The sequence below is a fragment of the Melanotaenia boesemani genome, chromosome 6, assembly GCF_017639745.1.
Source record: "Melanotaenia boesemani isolate fMelBoe1 chromosome 6, fMelBoe1.pri, whole genome shotgun sequence".
In the NCBI taxonomy this organism is placed as follows: Eukaryota; Metazoa; Chordata; class Actinopteri; order Atheriniformes; family Melanotaeniidae; genus Melanotaenia; species Melanotaenia boesemani.
Genome location: NC_055687.1, coordinates 31,900,944 through 31,916,051, shown reverse-complemented (window position 1 = coordinate 31,916,051; position 15,108 = coordinate 31,900,944). Strand labels below are relative to the sequence as shown.

The 15,108-nt window shown below is 37.8% G+C and overlaps 1 protein-coding gene across 3 annotated transcripts in view; it reads right to left on the bottom strand.

The window, feature by feature from the left end:
- zfpm2a (zinc finger protein, FOG family member 2a) overlaps nt 1-6,851 on the bottom strand; it is a 113,070-nt gene extending 106,219 nt beyond the window's left edge. For all 3 annotated transcript variants that reach the window (XM_041988389.1, XM_041988390.1, XM_041988391.1), the window contains exon 1: nt 6,459-6,851. In XM_041988389.1, the coding sequence (XP_041844323.1) occupies nt 6,459-6,498 (40 nt within the window). In that variant the 5' untranslated portion in view covers nt 6,499-6,851. The remainder of the gene's footprint in view (nt 1-6,458) is intronic.
- Nucleotides 6,852-15,108: the final 8,257 nt, after the last annotated feature.

The window sequence follows — 15,108 nt, the reverse complement described above, 5'->3', positions numbered from 1 at the left end:
ATGTCACACACAAGACAACTGATATATATAAATATGAATTAGATATAATTGCATTAGTGCAACATAGAAGACATAATGTATCATATCTCTGTATGATTTTGTGAAAAGTGTATGCATTTATGCATCTTTTTAGCTTGGTGTTTTACACTGAAAGATCTTATTTTCTACCACTGATTGCAGGTTAGCCCTTTAACTGCCTGCTCTACTGTTTGGTAGAGAAATAATTTCAGTAAGTAAAATGAATCTTTTTCAACATTTGTGTAAATAAACCTGCCTGGATCCATCTCTAACACTTGGTTTGGAGATTCAATACCAAAAGTAAGTATTTGCTATCCCTGCAGTGTTTAAAGTTTAACTATTGTTACAATATTATTAACTGTTACCTCAACCATTTGTTTAAAAAAATATGTGGATTTTTATTACTGTACAAATGCAAAAATCAAAGTGAATTCATATAAAAACAAAACAAACTTTAAATAACTTAATTCTGGGGTAAAGACACATTTATTTGTCGCAAACAAATTGTCTGGGGCTCCATAAATCCATCATCTTTGCATCATCCTGATCCCAGTGAAGAGTTTGTTCCAGCAGACAGTTGCAGTGCAGGCTGAGGCCTGTAGAAACGCCAGGATGCAGAACGTGCTCTGTTAACATTCTGTGCTGTTGGCTGCAGGAAACTGATCTCCCCCGCAGTCCCACACTGTCAGCTATACAGACATACTCTACGTTGACACCTTTGATAATCAAAGCTTTGTCTGGGTCTTAAAAGGACGTACTTGAACAACAGCGAGACTAGAGGCCCTCTTTGCTGTAATGGCCTTTGGACATCAATATTTAAATCTTACATCTTTGTTGTGATTAGAATGCTGCCTTATTCTCTCTCGTTTTCTGTGTATGTGTGTTTGTGAGTGTGTGTGTGTTCACCCCCCCTCTCCCCTGAAACAACAAAGGTGGGGGTGAAAAAAAGCTTAAATCGATGATCTTTGAGTCTAAACTAGATTCCTAAGCAGTTTGCCACTCTCAGCAGCAAGATAAGATAAACTCTCTTTGACCTAAGAGATGAAGTTGCCATGACGATCAGGGAGTCCACTTTCTCTATTGATATTTTGCAGATGTAACAACAAATGGAACTAGATCCTGCTTCTGATAATGGTGATTAATTAATACCAATATTGATCCCTACAAGGAAGAGACAAGGCTATTAACTTAAAGCAGGCTGAAAGTCAATTGTTACCTGAGGCTCAGTGGGCATCATTGATATAAAATCTAAATAAACTGAGAGGAATACGCTCAGGGAACTAAATGTACAAGCAGTATGGCCATTTTGGCTTTGGCTGAGGCATAGAGCTGTTCTAAAATTAACATGTTATTCACATTGGTGACAGTTCCAGTGCCCGAATAAAAACACAATGGTGACAGCTTGAGCCAGCGGTTATTGGAATAATAGCAGTGGAATTCAGGAAAGAGGAAGATAAAGAGGAAACTGTGAGAGGAAGTGACCTCCACCTTTGGAGCGACCCTGCCTACATCTTACACTGCTGTCCAGGCACTGCAGGCTACAGCAACAGTGAGGGCAGGATTAGGCACCGCCTGTGCATCGACTGCCACCCCCAGCTCATCAAACACAACACACAGCACTGTTTTCAAGAGAAAGGAAGCAGCAGCTGCTATATCTTCCCTTCACTGTAGCTGTACAACCAGTGACACAAGCGGCAACAGTGGTAATGCAAGATTTTCTCCACAGAAGAAACATTTTGCTTCAGACACAAAAGAAGAAAAACAAACAATGAGAGGAGATGACATTCATCTGCATTGTTGTTTTGTGTCAGAAGTGAGGAGGCAATTGGGGATCCTTCAGCTAAGACGAGGCAACGGCACAAGCTGTTATTGGCAGGGAACAGATGTTTGAGGGAAAGTTGGCATTCAACAACCATTCTTCTTCTGACAGAAATCAACAAGAGAAACACAAGAGACATGCCGTGACTGTCACCCAATGAAAGAAGACCCTTAAATATACATGCAGACTGGCATGCTGGAATTTTTTTTTTTCTTTATTTGAGCACCCCCAAAACATCTGACTGCTAGAGTTGCCAGCATCTGTGGGCCAAGGGTGAGACTCAGTGTATATGGCTTCCACAGCTTTCAACATACCAGAAAGCAAAGCTGAGCTAAGTTGTAGAAAATATAGATGAAAAGTCATAGTGAGAAAAAAAGAGAGAGAAAAAAACACCAAGTACATCAAGCTCACAACTCTGATGCCTCTGCTAACAACACATGACCAGATGCTCATGGTGCGTACTGTACAATGTATACCCGAGCAAACACAAACACACACATTCAGATACAGAATGTTGGCAGTCAATTCAGTAAACACTCCCCTTATCCCTTACTAGTGTAATCTGCCTCTGATAAATGCCCCTCAAAGATAGAAATGTCACCTGATATGATAAACAGTATGCTGACGTTACGTAAAGTGGTCGTATGCTAAGGAGTTGGAGAGATTAACTGTGGAGCGGAGGTGGAAAGAAAGAAAAAAAAAATGGTTGCTATGATAAAAGACAGACTTTTCGCTCAAACAGAGAGCCCTGTTCAGTTGTGGTTCAGGTTCAGGGCGACTGGCTGAGAAAAACAGGCAGTTTGTTGTCATATTCCAAAAAATACATATATATATATATATATATATATTGTGTTAGGATTTAAAGACATAAAAAAGCTTACAACAATTACAACCAAACAGCAGCTGAATTAAATGTTTTTCTTATTACAACTGGGTCACAAGAAGATGACCTACTCTGCATATCAATAAGACAATGCATTTAATAAAATGAGCCAGGAGAGCAGTTTTTATTCCCTGCTCCAAATTCACCCGAAAACTACTATGGGCAAGGGGGGGAAAAAAATAATACAGTTATTGTACACTGCAGCTTTACAGATGTAAGATCACTATCACATGAGCAGATTAGGCATTTTGACAGTATGACATAGTGGTAAGCTCTGGAGACTTGTGCACTTGCCACTCGGATGCTATACAAACTTACAGTAATCACTACAGTGTGGCGCTTCGTTCTCTCGCTGCGCCGAGAAAAAAGAGCCAAAGGAAGCCACATGAATTCTCAGATGGTCTATTCAGTGAGGACAACAGGAAGAAGGGAAAACACTAAGTCAGTTTAATAAGCACATTTGACATTAGGTGTCTGCGCGTGGCCTCAGAAGGCCGCTTTAATATGGTCCAATAAACACTGTAGGAGAGACGCTCCCTACATCATCCAGAATCCTTTTGGGGGGCAATTTTACAGAAAAATTACTCCGATGGGGGCCGGTTTCAATTCAGCCTGTTCATATCTTTCCTTCCTATTAGGCATCAAAATGTTCTCCTCTCAGTGCGAAAAGAGGTATGGACACCACCAACAGCTGCGGAGCAGCAAAGGAAAGAGGGGAGAGGGGGGTAGCAGGAGCTTGGTGGAATTCACCCATCATATTACAGCAGCTAATCGCAATCCAAAGAGCATCAGGGATATTTTCATCATTCCCGTCAATTTCCACTCATACACCACCCCCCACCCCCTTTCCCTCTCCTTGGAACGACTAACAATCTGGGCAATTTATTGGCATATTGGCACGGGGTGATAAGGCTAAAAACAACAGCAGCTAGCAGCTGGCCCAGGGAGATGAGCTGATAACATTGATATGTGCTCCCACACAAAACACCTCCAACACTATCTCCTCTTTCTATCAAACTCTTATTACAATAAAAGTGTATGGGCTTTTTTTTCTTGGAAAACAACAAGGGGAAGGGGTACACAGGGGGACAGGGGAGATGTATTTAGATAAATTTCTCTATATATTTATATGTATAAAATCAGATGTAACATTTCAGAGAAGAAGAAGAAAAAAAAAAAAAAAACAAGGGGTGGAAATACATAATTTATCACTGTATTATCGGGATATCCAGGCAGCCTAATCAAGGAGCACTGAGTGACTATTTTTTGCCTTATCATCCAAAGTGGTGGAAACGGAGAAGGAATTATCAGCCAGCTGCAGATTGCTGGGCTGGAATTTTAATGGTAATAATCGGGTTTCTGATGGTATATCTTCTCTGCTTATCTTTCCCATTATCTGGCCTTATCTCCCCAGTCATCGGAGCAAATTAATGGTGCTCTTTCAGCATCGCCTTTTTATCACCGCTCAGAGAGCACCCAAGGGGAAAGAATAAGCAAAATATTAAAATACTGCATAAATCACAATTTTAGATAACGGTTCAATGTATGCAGGAGAGGGGGGGAGAGAGATGGGGGGAGGATGAGGTGGGTGGAAAGCACTGCGCCCAACAACCTTTTTGTCCTTTAGAATGACTGTCTGTGCTGACTTTCTGTGCATTGCCTTTTTTCCCCCCCTCTTCATAGTTCCCGGGGTAAGGGGAAGAGGATCTGGGCTCCTCGTGACCTTTCTGTTTCCAACTAGTGCTTGATTATACGGTTGCACACCAGCTCCATATTAACAAGATCTTACACATGACATACTAATTCACAAAAGGCCAGGTCACAGTGACGAAAGCCAAACACAGCGCGTTAGATTTACTTTGCACAACAACAAAAATTTGGATGTAATGATGGTATTGGTCCATAAAATGAGAGGGGCCTATCACGTCACACGATGATGTGCTTGTTGTTGATAAATAAATAAAAAAAAAGCTAATGGCTTTTGTGGGAGATGCCACAAATTACAAATATGAAGTAAATCATACTTAAAGAAGAGGAAAACAAAAGTTAATATAAATATTTGTTTAGATAGATTTTTGGTATGTGTATTGACAAAACTGTCAATAAAAGGTGTCAAAAGAACTTATGAGTAAAAAATAAAACTTCATATATTCAGAAAAGTAAAGAATAAACTGCAACAGAAAAAGTGTCAAACTGGGAAATTTTTAAAAAACAAACATAGTTGATTTTTTTTTTTTAAGAATATTTTACACTTTCAAGAAATGAGTAAATCCCAATTTTCAATCATCCAGATTCTAAAAAGAAGTCTGCTTTAAAAATGTAAGAAAAATAAAAGTAATGACACAAAATCTTCTCTATTACTAAAACTATACTTCACAAATGTCTCAAACCGCTTCTGTACACCAACAGGCACATGCACTCACAATCCATACGTGTGTGAGTGCACACACGCATGCAAACATACAAACACACACACACATATATATATATATATATTTATATATATACACACACACACGTCGACATCTGAGCTCTCAAAAACCTTTTCATAAACCTGCTCTCCGTGACTTAAAGAACATACAAACATAATGATGCGCACATGTTAGAAAGTGTTGCATTTGAAGTGGCTTTATCCTCTTTAAGAAGCAGCAAACATTGGTCAAACTGAACACACACACTGCACACACACTCACATCTCAGCTGCACTTGAGAGCTGAAAGTGTGTTTATGGCATCAGATATTTTTGCAGGCTCTGGAAAATCCTAAAAATCTGGAAATTTGTTTAAAAACTTCCAGTGAAAATAAATACTGTGAATATTTTTTTATAACTGAACCTGACACACTTTTCATCTAAAGCAGGCCATGAGGGGACACAGAACTTCATTTAAATGATCGTGCATTTAAAAACAAGCTATAATAAATATTACAATCAGACTCATGTTTATAACACAACAAGCTGTAAAAGTTTTCATAAAAATTGGAAATAATGTGAAGCTGGGTTCAACACTTTTTCCAGAGCTACAACTCAGTTCAATTTAGATGTAAACATTTTATAACTCTCCACAGTTTAGGCTCATTTGCTCAGTAAAATGCAAGCAGGGTCCACCAGCACTGCTACTCAATATTTATCCCATCTGTGGGTGAAGTTTCACAAGGTGTGTGGATGTATTTATAAACACATAACTGAAAGAAAGTGTGTATGAGAAAAGGGGTAAAATGCAGAACGCGTGTGTGTGTGTGTGTTACAAATAAAAACACTTTGCAAATTGGCTTTTTAACACTGGCACATTATACCAGGTTATAATTTAGATTCACGGTCACAAAGATCTTTAAAGAGCAGAGATTCACGATGAGCAGAGGTGATGCGCTGATACACATTTTTTGGATGAGCAGAGCGACAGAGAAGCAGCGAGGAAAGGTGCAAAAAATAACTTGGGCTTTTCTGCAACTTGGCAGCAGCGGTGAAAGTTTGGAGCAGCAGCATTGTGGGCTTTTTTGATTGTAAATGTATTTATAAAACAAGACAAAAAACACACACCCGCACACAGTGTCGGTGTGTGTGTGTACGGAGAGCGGAGCACCGTGACAGGCAACACATGAGTGGCGACAGTTGAGCGCTGCTGAACCCATTTCATTGTGGTCACCATTATTACCAATATCCTGCTAACTCTAATCAGCATGGAAACGCGCCGTAGCGGCAACACAACATTTAAAAAAAACCAAAACCAAAAAACTTACGTTTGATCTGCCTGGGGTTGCTCTGCTTCCTTCGGGACATGCCTGCTGTGCGGCTGGTCAGTGAATCCAGGTGTAGTACTGACAGATCGGTAGGTTTTGGTTCATCCAAGCAGTCGGTTTTTAGGTTTGTTTTTTCTTTTTTTCTGATGGAAATTAAGAAAGGAAAAAGAAGAAGGGGGCACCAGTACTTTTTACGCACAAGTCTATCGTTCCGTCTGTCTTTCCTTTATCTTTCTCGTCTCTCTGGCTCAGGCTCTGACTTTCCCTCCCTCACACACGCACACACACACACACACACACACACACACAAACACACCCTCCCTCTCTGTGTCGCTCTCTCCCTCACTCTTCCTCAGCACCGTTCTCCGTGATGAGGCTGCGCTTTCCGCCGCGATCCGCACGGACTGACTGGGGAGGTGAAAGCGTTTCGCGCTTTTGTTTGAAGATAAGGTTTGTTCCTCCCCGGGCACCGTAGCAGCGGCTTTGTGAACTTCCACTTGATCCACAATTAGGCTACTTTTTCTCCCACATATTAATTAGCGTTGCCCCTTAATTAGGGCCGGTATTTTGCGGTAAGTAAAGGAAAAGGTAGAAAAAATAAAATAAATAAATAAAATAGTGGAGGCGAGCTGAGCTTCGACCGCTGAAGACGCACCTCATTTGATTTTTAGAAGCGATCAGGTCACACTTTTATCTCTTAAAGGACCCTTTAACCATCAGTTTGGAGCTACTTTAAAATTAGTTCATCCACATATTCATTCTTTTTTATTATATTACACAAAAAGGGGATATTTAATTGTAATTTAATCCTAAATAAGCTCTTTTTATTTTCATCTCATCAACATATTTGTTTCTCACTGAAACACAAACAGGATTCTTTTAAATTACTCTCCCATAATGCACGGTGAGTTAATCTGGACTAAAAAGGCTTGTCCTCATCTAAAATCTAAACAAAATTACCCACAGGCTCATTCAAACAGCAGAAATCAACTATAGAAACAGTACAAATCACTTATAATATTGTGTATTCTACACGAATTCTTAAACTATGTCCACTTTTTCCATTATATTCAAAGGAATGACTTTTTTCAGTTGATTTATCAATATTTGATTAAATCTGAGTCCCTCACAAACACACACGCGCACAATCTCTCTCTCTCTCTCTCTCTCTCTCTCTCTCTCTCTCACACACACACACACACACATATATATATATATATATATATATATACATACATATATGAAAAGGACTGAACCTTCAAATCATCCAGGTTTTGACTGCCATGTTCTGAATAGTTGCCCAAACTGGAAATCATTCTCTTCAATTAGCCAGTTGGACTGCCAAGGAAGACAAGCAAGTGGCCTGTGAAATTATCTTGTAACCCAATTCCACAACTTTGGAATGGAGTCTGAAACTACAGAATAATTTATGTGGCAGACGGGTCAGTGGTGGTTCACCTTGAGGAAAGCATTTGTATTTTGAGTCTCCTCGATTTGTCTTTTCTCCCTCATCTTTTTCTCACTGAAGTCCCCCCACCCCTACTGTCTTTCTGTCTTTCTTCCTCATATGCAGCTTTGGTCTTAATCCAGACAAGGTGATGTCATGGGACATTGCCATTAAAAGTGAATCATCTTAGTATCCCACCTTTGTCAAACTGTGCCCACTATGTTAAAAAAAAGTGGGAGGATTATGATCTGTTCAAAGAAAAATATACAGTAGAAGAGATAAAGTTATGTTTTACACTTTCGTTTCATACATGGTCCACACAGACACTAAAAAGCACATGGAAACCATTGTCAGTGAAACATATTATAAGGTTAATAATGTAGAAGTCACACACTCTCTAGGATGACAGTGTTAAGCGTCCATAAATAGCCTTTACTGGCCATATTAGGATCCCAGCACCAAAATCAATAATGATTTGTGGTAAGAGCAACAACATAGTGAGAGAGAAGAGTCAAATTGCCAGCTCAAGATTAATTTAACGCCACTCCTAAATCCTCTGAGACTGAAGCGTGGATCTTCTGTGCTGTTCCTGAGCCCCAGTGGCTTGTTTGAAGCCGACTTTGATTGGCAGGTACAAATCTGCAAGAGGAAGAGAAAGCTTTTCTTTTTTTTTTCCCTCACTGCTCAGAGCAGATGGTTGTGATAATTAACATGATACTGTTTCCATCGCAAGGGAAATCACTGACACAAGGTTGGTCATATTAATAGGTTAAGGTACACTGTATGCTGTGGAGATGCAGCACAGGGCACTCTCATAATCTGATTATAGGGGAAAAGGTTGATTTAATGTGCTAAATCATTTGATTAGAACTGCCAAGTCACATTTGGGCAGCTGCAGTGAGTGTTGGGGCAGCGGCTGTGAGCTGTCTGCTGGCTTCATCGTCTTCATTCTTAAAAACAATGTTATTTGGCTCATTGATGCGCCCATTTTTCTTCAACGTCAGCTTGTCTCCTGCACCTGTCCCAACCAGAGCCACACAATAATTTGTTGCTGATGATTAGACATGAAATAATAAAGTTTTGTACAATGATGCAATTATTTTTTAGAGAGCATTCCCACAAGCTTTTATTTATCTTTGCAAATAGACTGGTGTGGATGCACAACACCTTCATTTTTCATTGTAAATTGTGTCTAGAAAAAAAAAAGATGAAAAAAAAAGCAAATTGCAAAAACTCATAACTTGCACACTTATTAAATCATCATATAAAATGCAAGTAAGCTTTATTCTTTCTAAAACAGCAGTTTCAAAGTGCTTTACAGCTCACAAAGTACACAGCAGGATAACAGCAAGCAAAACAAGATTTATAAAACATTAAAAACAATATAAAAATGAATTACTAAAGGATTACACACTACAAAAATTATTTGGTTGTAATGCATGAGAGTGATCTAGTGTTTTTTTTCTTCTTTTTTTTTGTGCTACTCCTACAATATTAATTTCAAATTAACTAAAATATTTACCATAAATAAGAAAAACTTCAATAAACGAAGCAATATGAAATGTGATACATTTTTTCATTAACAACTAAAACAAGCACAAAGTGTTTGAGAGGTTGTTTAAACTAAAGGAATTCAGACAGAAGTCAGTGTCACATTTTATGATGTGGTGAACACTTTTATTCATGCAGAGTGTAACATGCAGTACAGAGTGAAAGTAAAATCAGTCATGTTATTAAAAAACTTTACTGAGTCAAACAAACAAAAAAATTCTTTCAGCAAAAAGAAAAAAATGGAAATGACAACCCATCTTATTAACTTTGATCAACTCCAACAGACACATTGTTTGTGATCCACACAACCAATAACTCGACCAGCTTTCAGTTGTTTAAATCTTCTAACAAGTTTCGATTGATAAGTTGCATCAATAACAACTGCAGGCTTCTTCCTGCAGTGTGTAAGTGGGCTGCTGTGCTGACTGAGTAATATCACAGGGGGTCTGGCGTGACAAATTACTTGGTTGATTTCTTTAAGGGATCACACATGTCCGGTGGCGCTGGGAGTGACAGCCATGCCGTGGACAAGAACTTGGTCCTTAAAGAGCAGCCTCAGCAGCTCAACTTTGGACATCAGTGTTATGAGTTTGCCTGCTGCGATGTCACCCTCTGGCTGTTGGGGGATTGGTTTGTCTTGTGAGGAAGTAAGGTCTCTGAGTGTGTGTGTGGCGCAGTGATGTGGGGGGCATATATATATATATATATGAATATATATATATATATATATATATATATATATATATATATATAGAAAAATGCTGTATGAGAGAAAGTCAGGGAGAAGTGGGAAGATGTTCAGGAACTGAAATGAGGAGTCAGTTTATGCAAAACTTCCAACATAATGCTTATGACACATAAAAAGTTACTTTTTTATTCAAATTTTCATACTGGGATGCTTTGAAAGAAGCACCAGATCCCCCAAAAGACATCCACAATCTAAAAGAAAACAAACTGTTTGTACATATGATGTAAAATAGTGTTTTTGCTGGTCTGGAGAAAGTTGCTGGAGCCTGCACTGGTTGTGGCTGAATGCTCCACCTCTCCAGCATCCCCCTACCCCACCATCCATCCACCCATCCAGCCAGCAGCTCCAGCAGCAGTGAGCAAACAGATGTCTGAGAGAGTGCCCACTCCGCTGGCTGAGCTGCCAAAACCACCCGCAGCCCTGGAGGCCTCAGCGCCAGCTCTGTCCAGGGAGGCTTCACTCTCCGTACTGCTATCCAGTGGCACCCCCCTTCCTTTTTCCATCTTTTTCCCTTCCCTTCCATTACCAGGGAGCTAAACAAAAACACACAGAAAGAGGGACGATAAAAAACAAAAACTGCAGCGTCTTAAGATTATACCAAAACATTAAAGGCTATGAAAGTAATAAAAGGGCTAAAAGAAGGCGGGATGAACAAACTATGCTCCTCCCACTGGGAGTGTGTAAATCTATAAAGCAAATTTTAAGAGGAGGAGGAAGAGGAGGAGAGAACTATAGAGCAGTATATTCTTTCAGCTAATCTCAGTTTCTTTTTTACACTGTCAAAAGCTGAGATTGTGACACCCCAGGGGGATAACCGGCAAGCTTTTATGGATTCAAATCACAAATATCCCTTCTGGTTTAAGGAGGTTTGTTTCTTAAAATATTACTGTTGTAGCTCTGAAAGAGGACCAGTGGAAGCTGAGGGAACGAACCATGTCCATCTCACCCAAATATATTTTATCTTATCAAAAGAAGCTTTTCAACTCAGTTTTAACTTTAATGTTATGTATTGAAATCAGTATTATAAACATATTTTAGAACTGGATTCATTCTTCAGTAATATTAAAAATATAGATTATTAATTGACACCTGTGTGGTACCAAATAATTTGTTGTAGAATAATAACAATCAATATAACAATTAGTATTATAACATATATATTATAATATAATAACAAATAATAATCTATAATAATGAAAAAAAAGAATGGATAATACAGATGTGTATATTTAAATTAATATTAATCATATCGACAGGTAAATAAAGAAAAAAAAGCTCAAAAGCATCTTTCATACCAAGATACAAACACACATTTTTTTTCACATGTTTGTAAACTTGTAAAATACACACACACACACACACACACACACACACACACACACACACACACACACACACACACACATATATATATATATATATACTCACAATGAAAGAATCCTAATAAATAATAATTTATTACATTTTTTAATAATCTAGTACATAAAAAACTGACATCCAATTAAATGCTCAACTAAAAAAAGAAACAGAATATTTTGACATTTTGTGAACGGAATCCTCTTAAATAATCAGCCTCCTCTTGCTTTTCCTCCCATCTCATACAATCGATTGCCCTGCTGAATATTTTTAATCCACCAACCTCTGGCTGGAGGAAAAGCACAACTTCTCAATTCTGCATCTGAAGGTTGTTAGCTTAAAAAAAAAAAAAAAGAAAAAATCAGATGTGATTTTTTTCAGCTGAATATCAAATGTCAGTTAATATGTACACTACACTAACTGTGACACTGATCATGTCCTTGTTTTAATACATCACTGTTTGCAAGGTGAAGGTTCACATGCCAAGTGTCTAAATAACCATTTTTCTGATTTATACATGAGCAACTCCTGTGTTTTGACATCTTGTGATTTAATGTTTTTCATTTCTATGAGGTCAAAAAATTATATTTGATGTGTATAGTTGATGTTTTTTTCCATCCTTTCCTATGTGTGCACAAATAACTGAAGACCCACATCTGACTGAAGGATTATAATACAGTCTGTTGATGTATTTTATAAGTGTGTCTGCTGGTTTATTACATATGCAGAGGCATCAGTGCAAAGCAAAATGGAAAAGTGCATCAATATATTCAGAGAAAGGCAGGCCGTAGACAGCTCAGAAAATAAATCTACATCTGCCAGGCTCCATGCAAACAGCAGAGCCATCCTTAATGGTGAAACCATCGATGAGAGCAGATAAAAATATTAAATATTCAGACATTCCTTTCACCCAGTATCAAAAGCGTCCAGATGTGGGAAGCTGAAGTTGTTATCATGAAGCCAACGACAGGCATTGAAAGAAATTCCTCTGAATTTTCAACCATATAAAAGTATTTTATGGCATGCAAATAAATGCTAATTTTTACTATGGAGAAAAAAAACATGCCAATGAGCCCTATCATTTGGGACTAAAACTCCACAAACAGGAGACACTTTCAATTTGCTTTGCCTGTCTCCCCGCGTTAGATGCTCGCGATTGCCGCGAAATTAATCCATTTAACAATCTGTGGCTTAAATTTGAGGATTTCCAGTTTTTTTGGAATATCAATAAGTTCCAATTGAAGAGAGGATTCTTTTGCAATTCAGGCATGTGCCCGCGATAACGGCAGAGTTGGCATGAAGAGAGGCAAAGATGGATTAATTATGCAGAGAACATGGAAATTCTGCTTATCATCGCTTAGCAAAGGAGCCCAGCTCACATAATCAGAAAACGAGGATGAAGGAAAAAAAAAATAACAATGCAATGGCACCTTCCAGCCCATCATCTTACAAGTTAGATTTTTCCTGTAATTAAAAAGTAACATACAATTATATTCATATCTCATATGCAGACTATGAGTGGGTGTACAGTATATTAAATAATTGCTTTGGGATATAAGGGTTTAAATAAAATATAAAGATGGAAGAAAAAAGTTTAAAAAAGGGTTTTTTCTCCCTCTGCTCTGCTCCCTTGGGTTAAATTGAACTACTTAAAAACTTCAAATTATCAGTGCAAAGCAAACAAAGACAAAGGCAAAAGAGAGAAGACATAAGCTACTGTATATCTACTTACTTGTGTTTCTGAAACACGCTCATGGTGCATTTTGCAAACAAGAATAGTCATGTCTAAAGGCAGTGCTGCTAAATCCCCTCTGAGGATGCATGATATGGAAAGATATATGCTGCATTTTGTTTCTTATTTCATGTTGTCTTTAGATTTCACCATCACAGTTGTGTGCTTCGAGATGTCAGGAGCTGTGTTCAGGCTGCCAGCTCTGTGAGAAGCCACTAATATGGGCTGGGTTTAGGCTCACATTTCTCTTATTCCTGAAAAAGAAGCAGATTAAACTGTTAATGGTGCACTGTAGTTACAAACAGGCAAGAGGTTTTAAAACCTTCTTTTCCAGGGCACCTCTGGTAAAAAAAAACAGAAAAAAATGCACTCTGCATATGGGTCAAAAGGTTAATGCCAAAGCTTTTTCTGCTGCAGATGAATCATTGTTACAGTGATCATCACTTCCAAGCTTGTGATTTTAAAAAATTGAATGCAGGGAGAGCAGAGTGGCAGCTGCTTTAGTCCCTGCTAGTTAAATCTGTTAAGATCTGTCTAATGAGGTTTATTTAAATTTTGTTTTATTTATGATGAACTAAAACTGAGATTTAAGGAGTTAAGCTTGGCTATCACTAAAAATGTATCCACAGCTACAGTCATGGTAAATTAAAATTGAAGATCTGGATAATAATACTCATAAAACTGTGCACTATAACAAAAAAAAACAACAACAAAAACAAAACAAAAAAAAACCCCCAAAACAAACAAACAAACAAACAAACAAACAAAACAAACTAAACAAAAAAAACAAACAGAAAAAACAACAACTTTTTTTCTGAAATATTTAGCTCACTTCAAATTGGACATCAGTCTTTGCACACTGGCTTAAAGGAGCAGAATTACTATTAAATGAACTATAATGCAACTACAATTAAATGCAACATTTTAAATAAGTATTTTAAGGGAACAAGCCCCCTTCGCTGATCCATCTATAAATAAAAAATGGAGAATTATTCGCTAATAACATAATTTAAAATCACATTTACTTTCTATGGGTGGTCCCACCTCTCCTTTTAATGTAATTCATAAAATCTTCCAAATGCCAAATTAGTAATCGGAGATGATGCACGGTGATAACCTGAAGACAATATGCTCAGCTTGCATCCCAAACCGCTACAACTATATCTACAACCTTAAATCATACATAAACATTTGCATCAAAGATTTTAAATGTGTTGACATACAGTTGGCCTAAAGGTACTGTACTCTACGTTGGCTGAAGATTTTTATTTCATTTATTAATTTTTTTTGCATCCACATGTGGCCATTGAAGAAGTTTGTGACATCTTCACATTAGCTTAAATTCAGAGGAGCTTACTTGCTGTTAAAGGTTGCTGCTTGGTATTAATTGGCATGTTCTTTTATGGGAAAATAATTGGATTTCACCATTTCTAAACAAGCAGGCTACAACCTGTACAATAGTAGATTTTTATTAAAGGGAAGGTGTGTTGGTGTAGGGCTCTAAAAACATAAATTAGCAGAAAATCATTATTTTCCTCATCTTTTACCTTGAATGTCACAATTAAACTTCTTTGCTTACCTATGTGCATTTAAAAAAGAAGGAAAAGAAGAAAAAGAAGAAGAAGAAAGAAAGAGACCTTGGGTTAAGGTTAGGTTAAAAAAAACACACAATTTGGCATTAAAGGGTAAAATATGACTTAAATTGTTAAAGAAAGTAATTTGTGCAGAAGCAAAGACTGAAAGAAACAGCCAAAGTGAAACCCCAAGTGCAGACCTATAAACTTGAATTCAAATATACTTCTTTGTGAAAATCTTT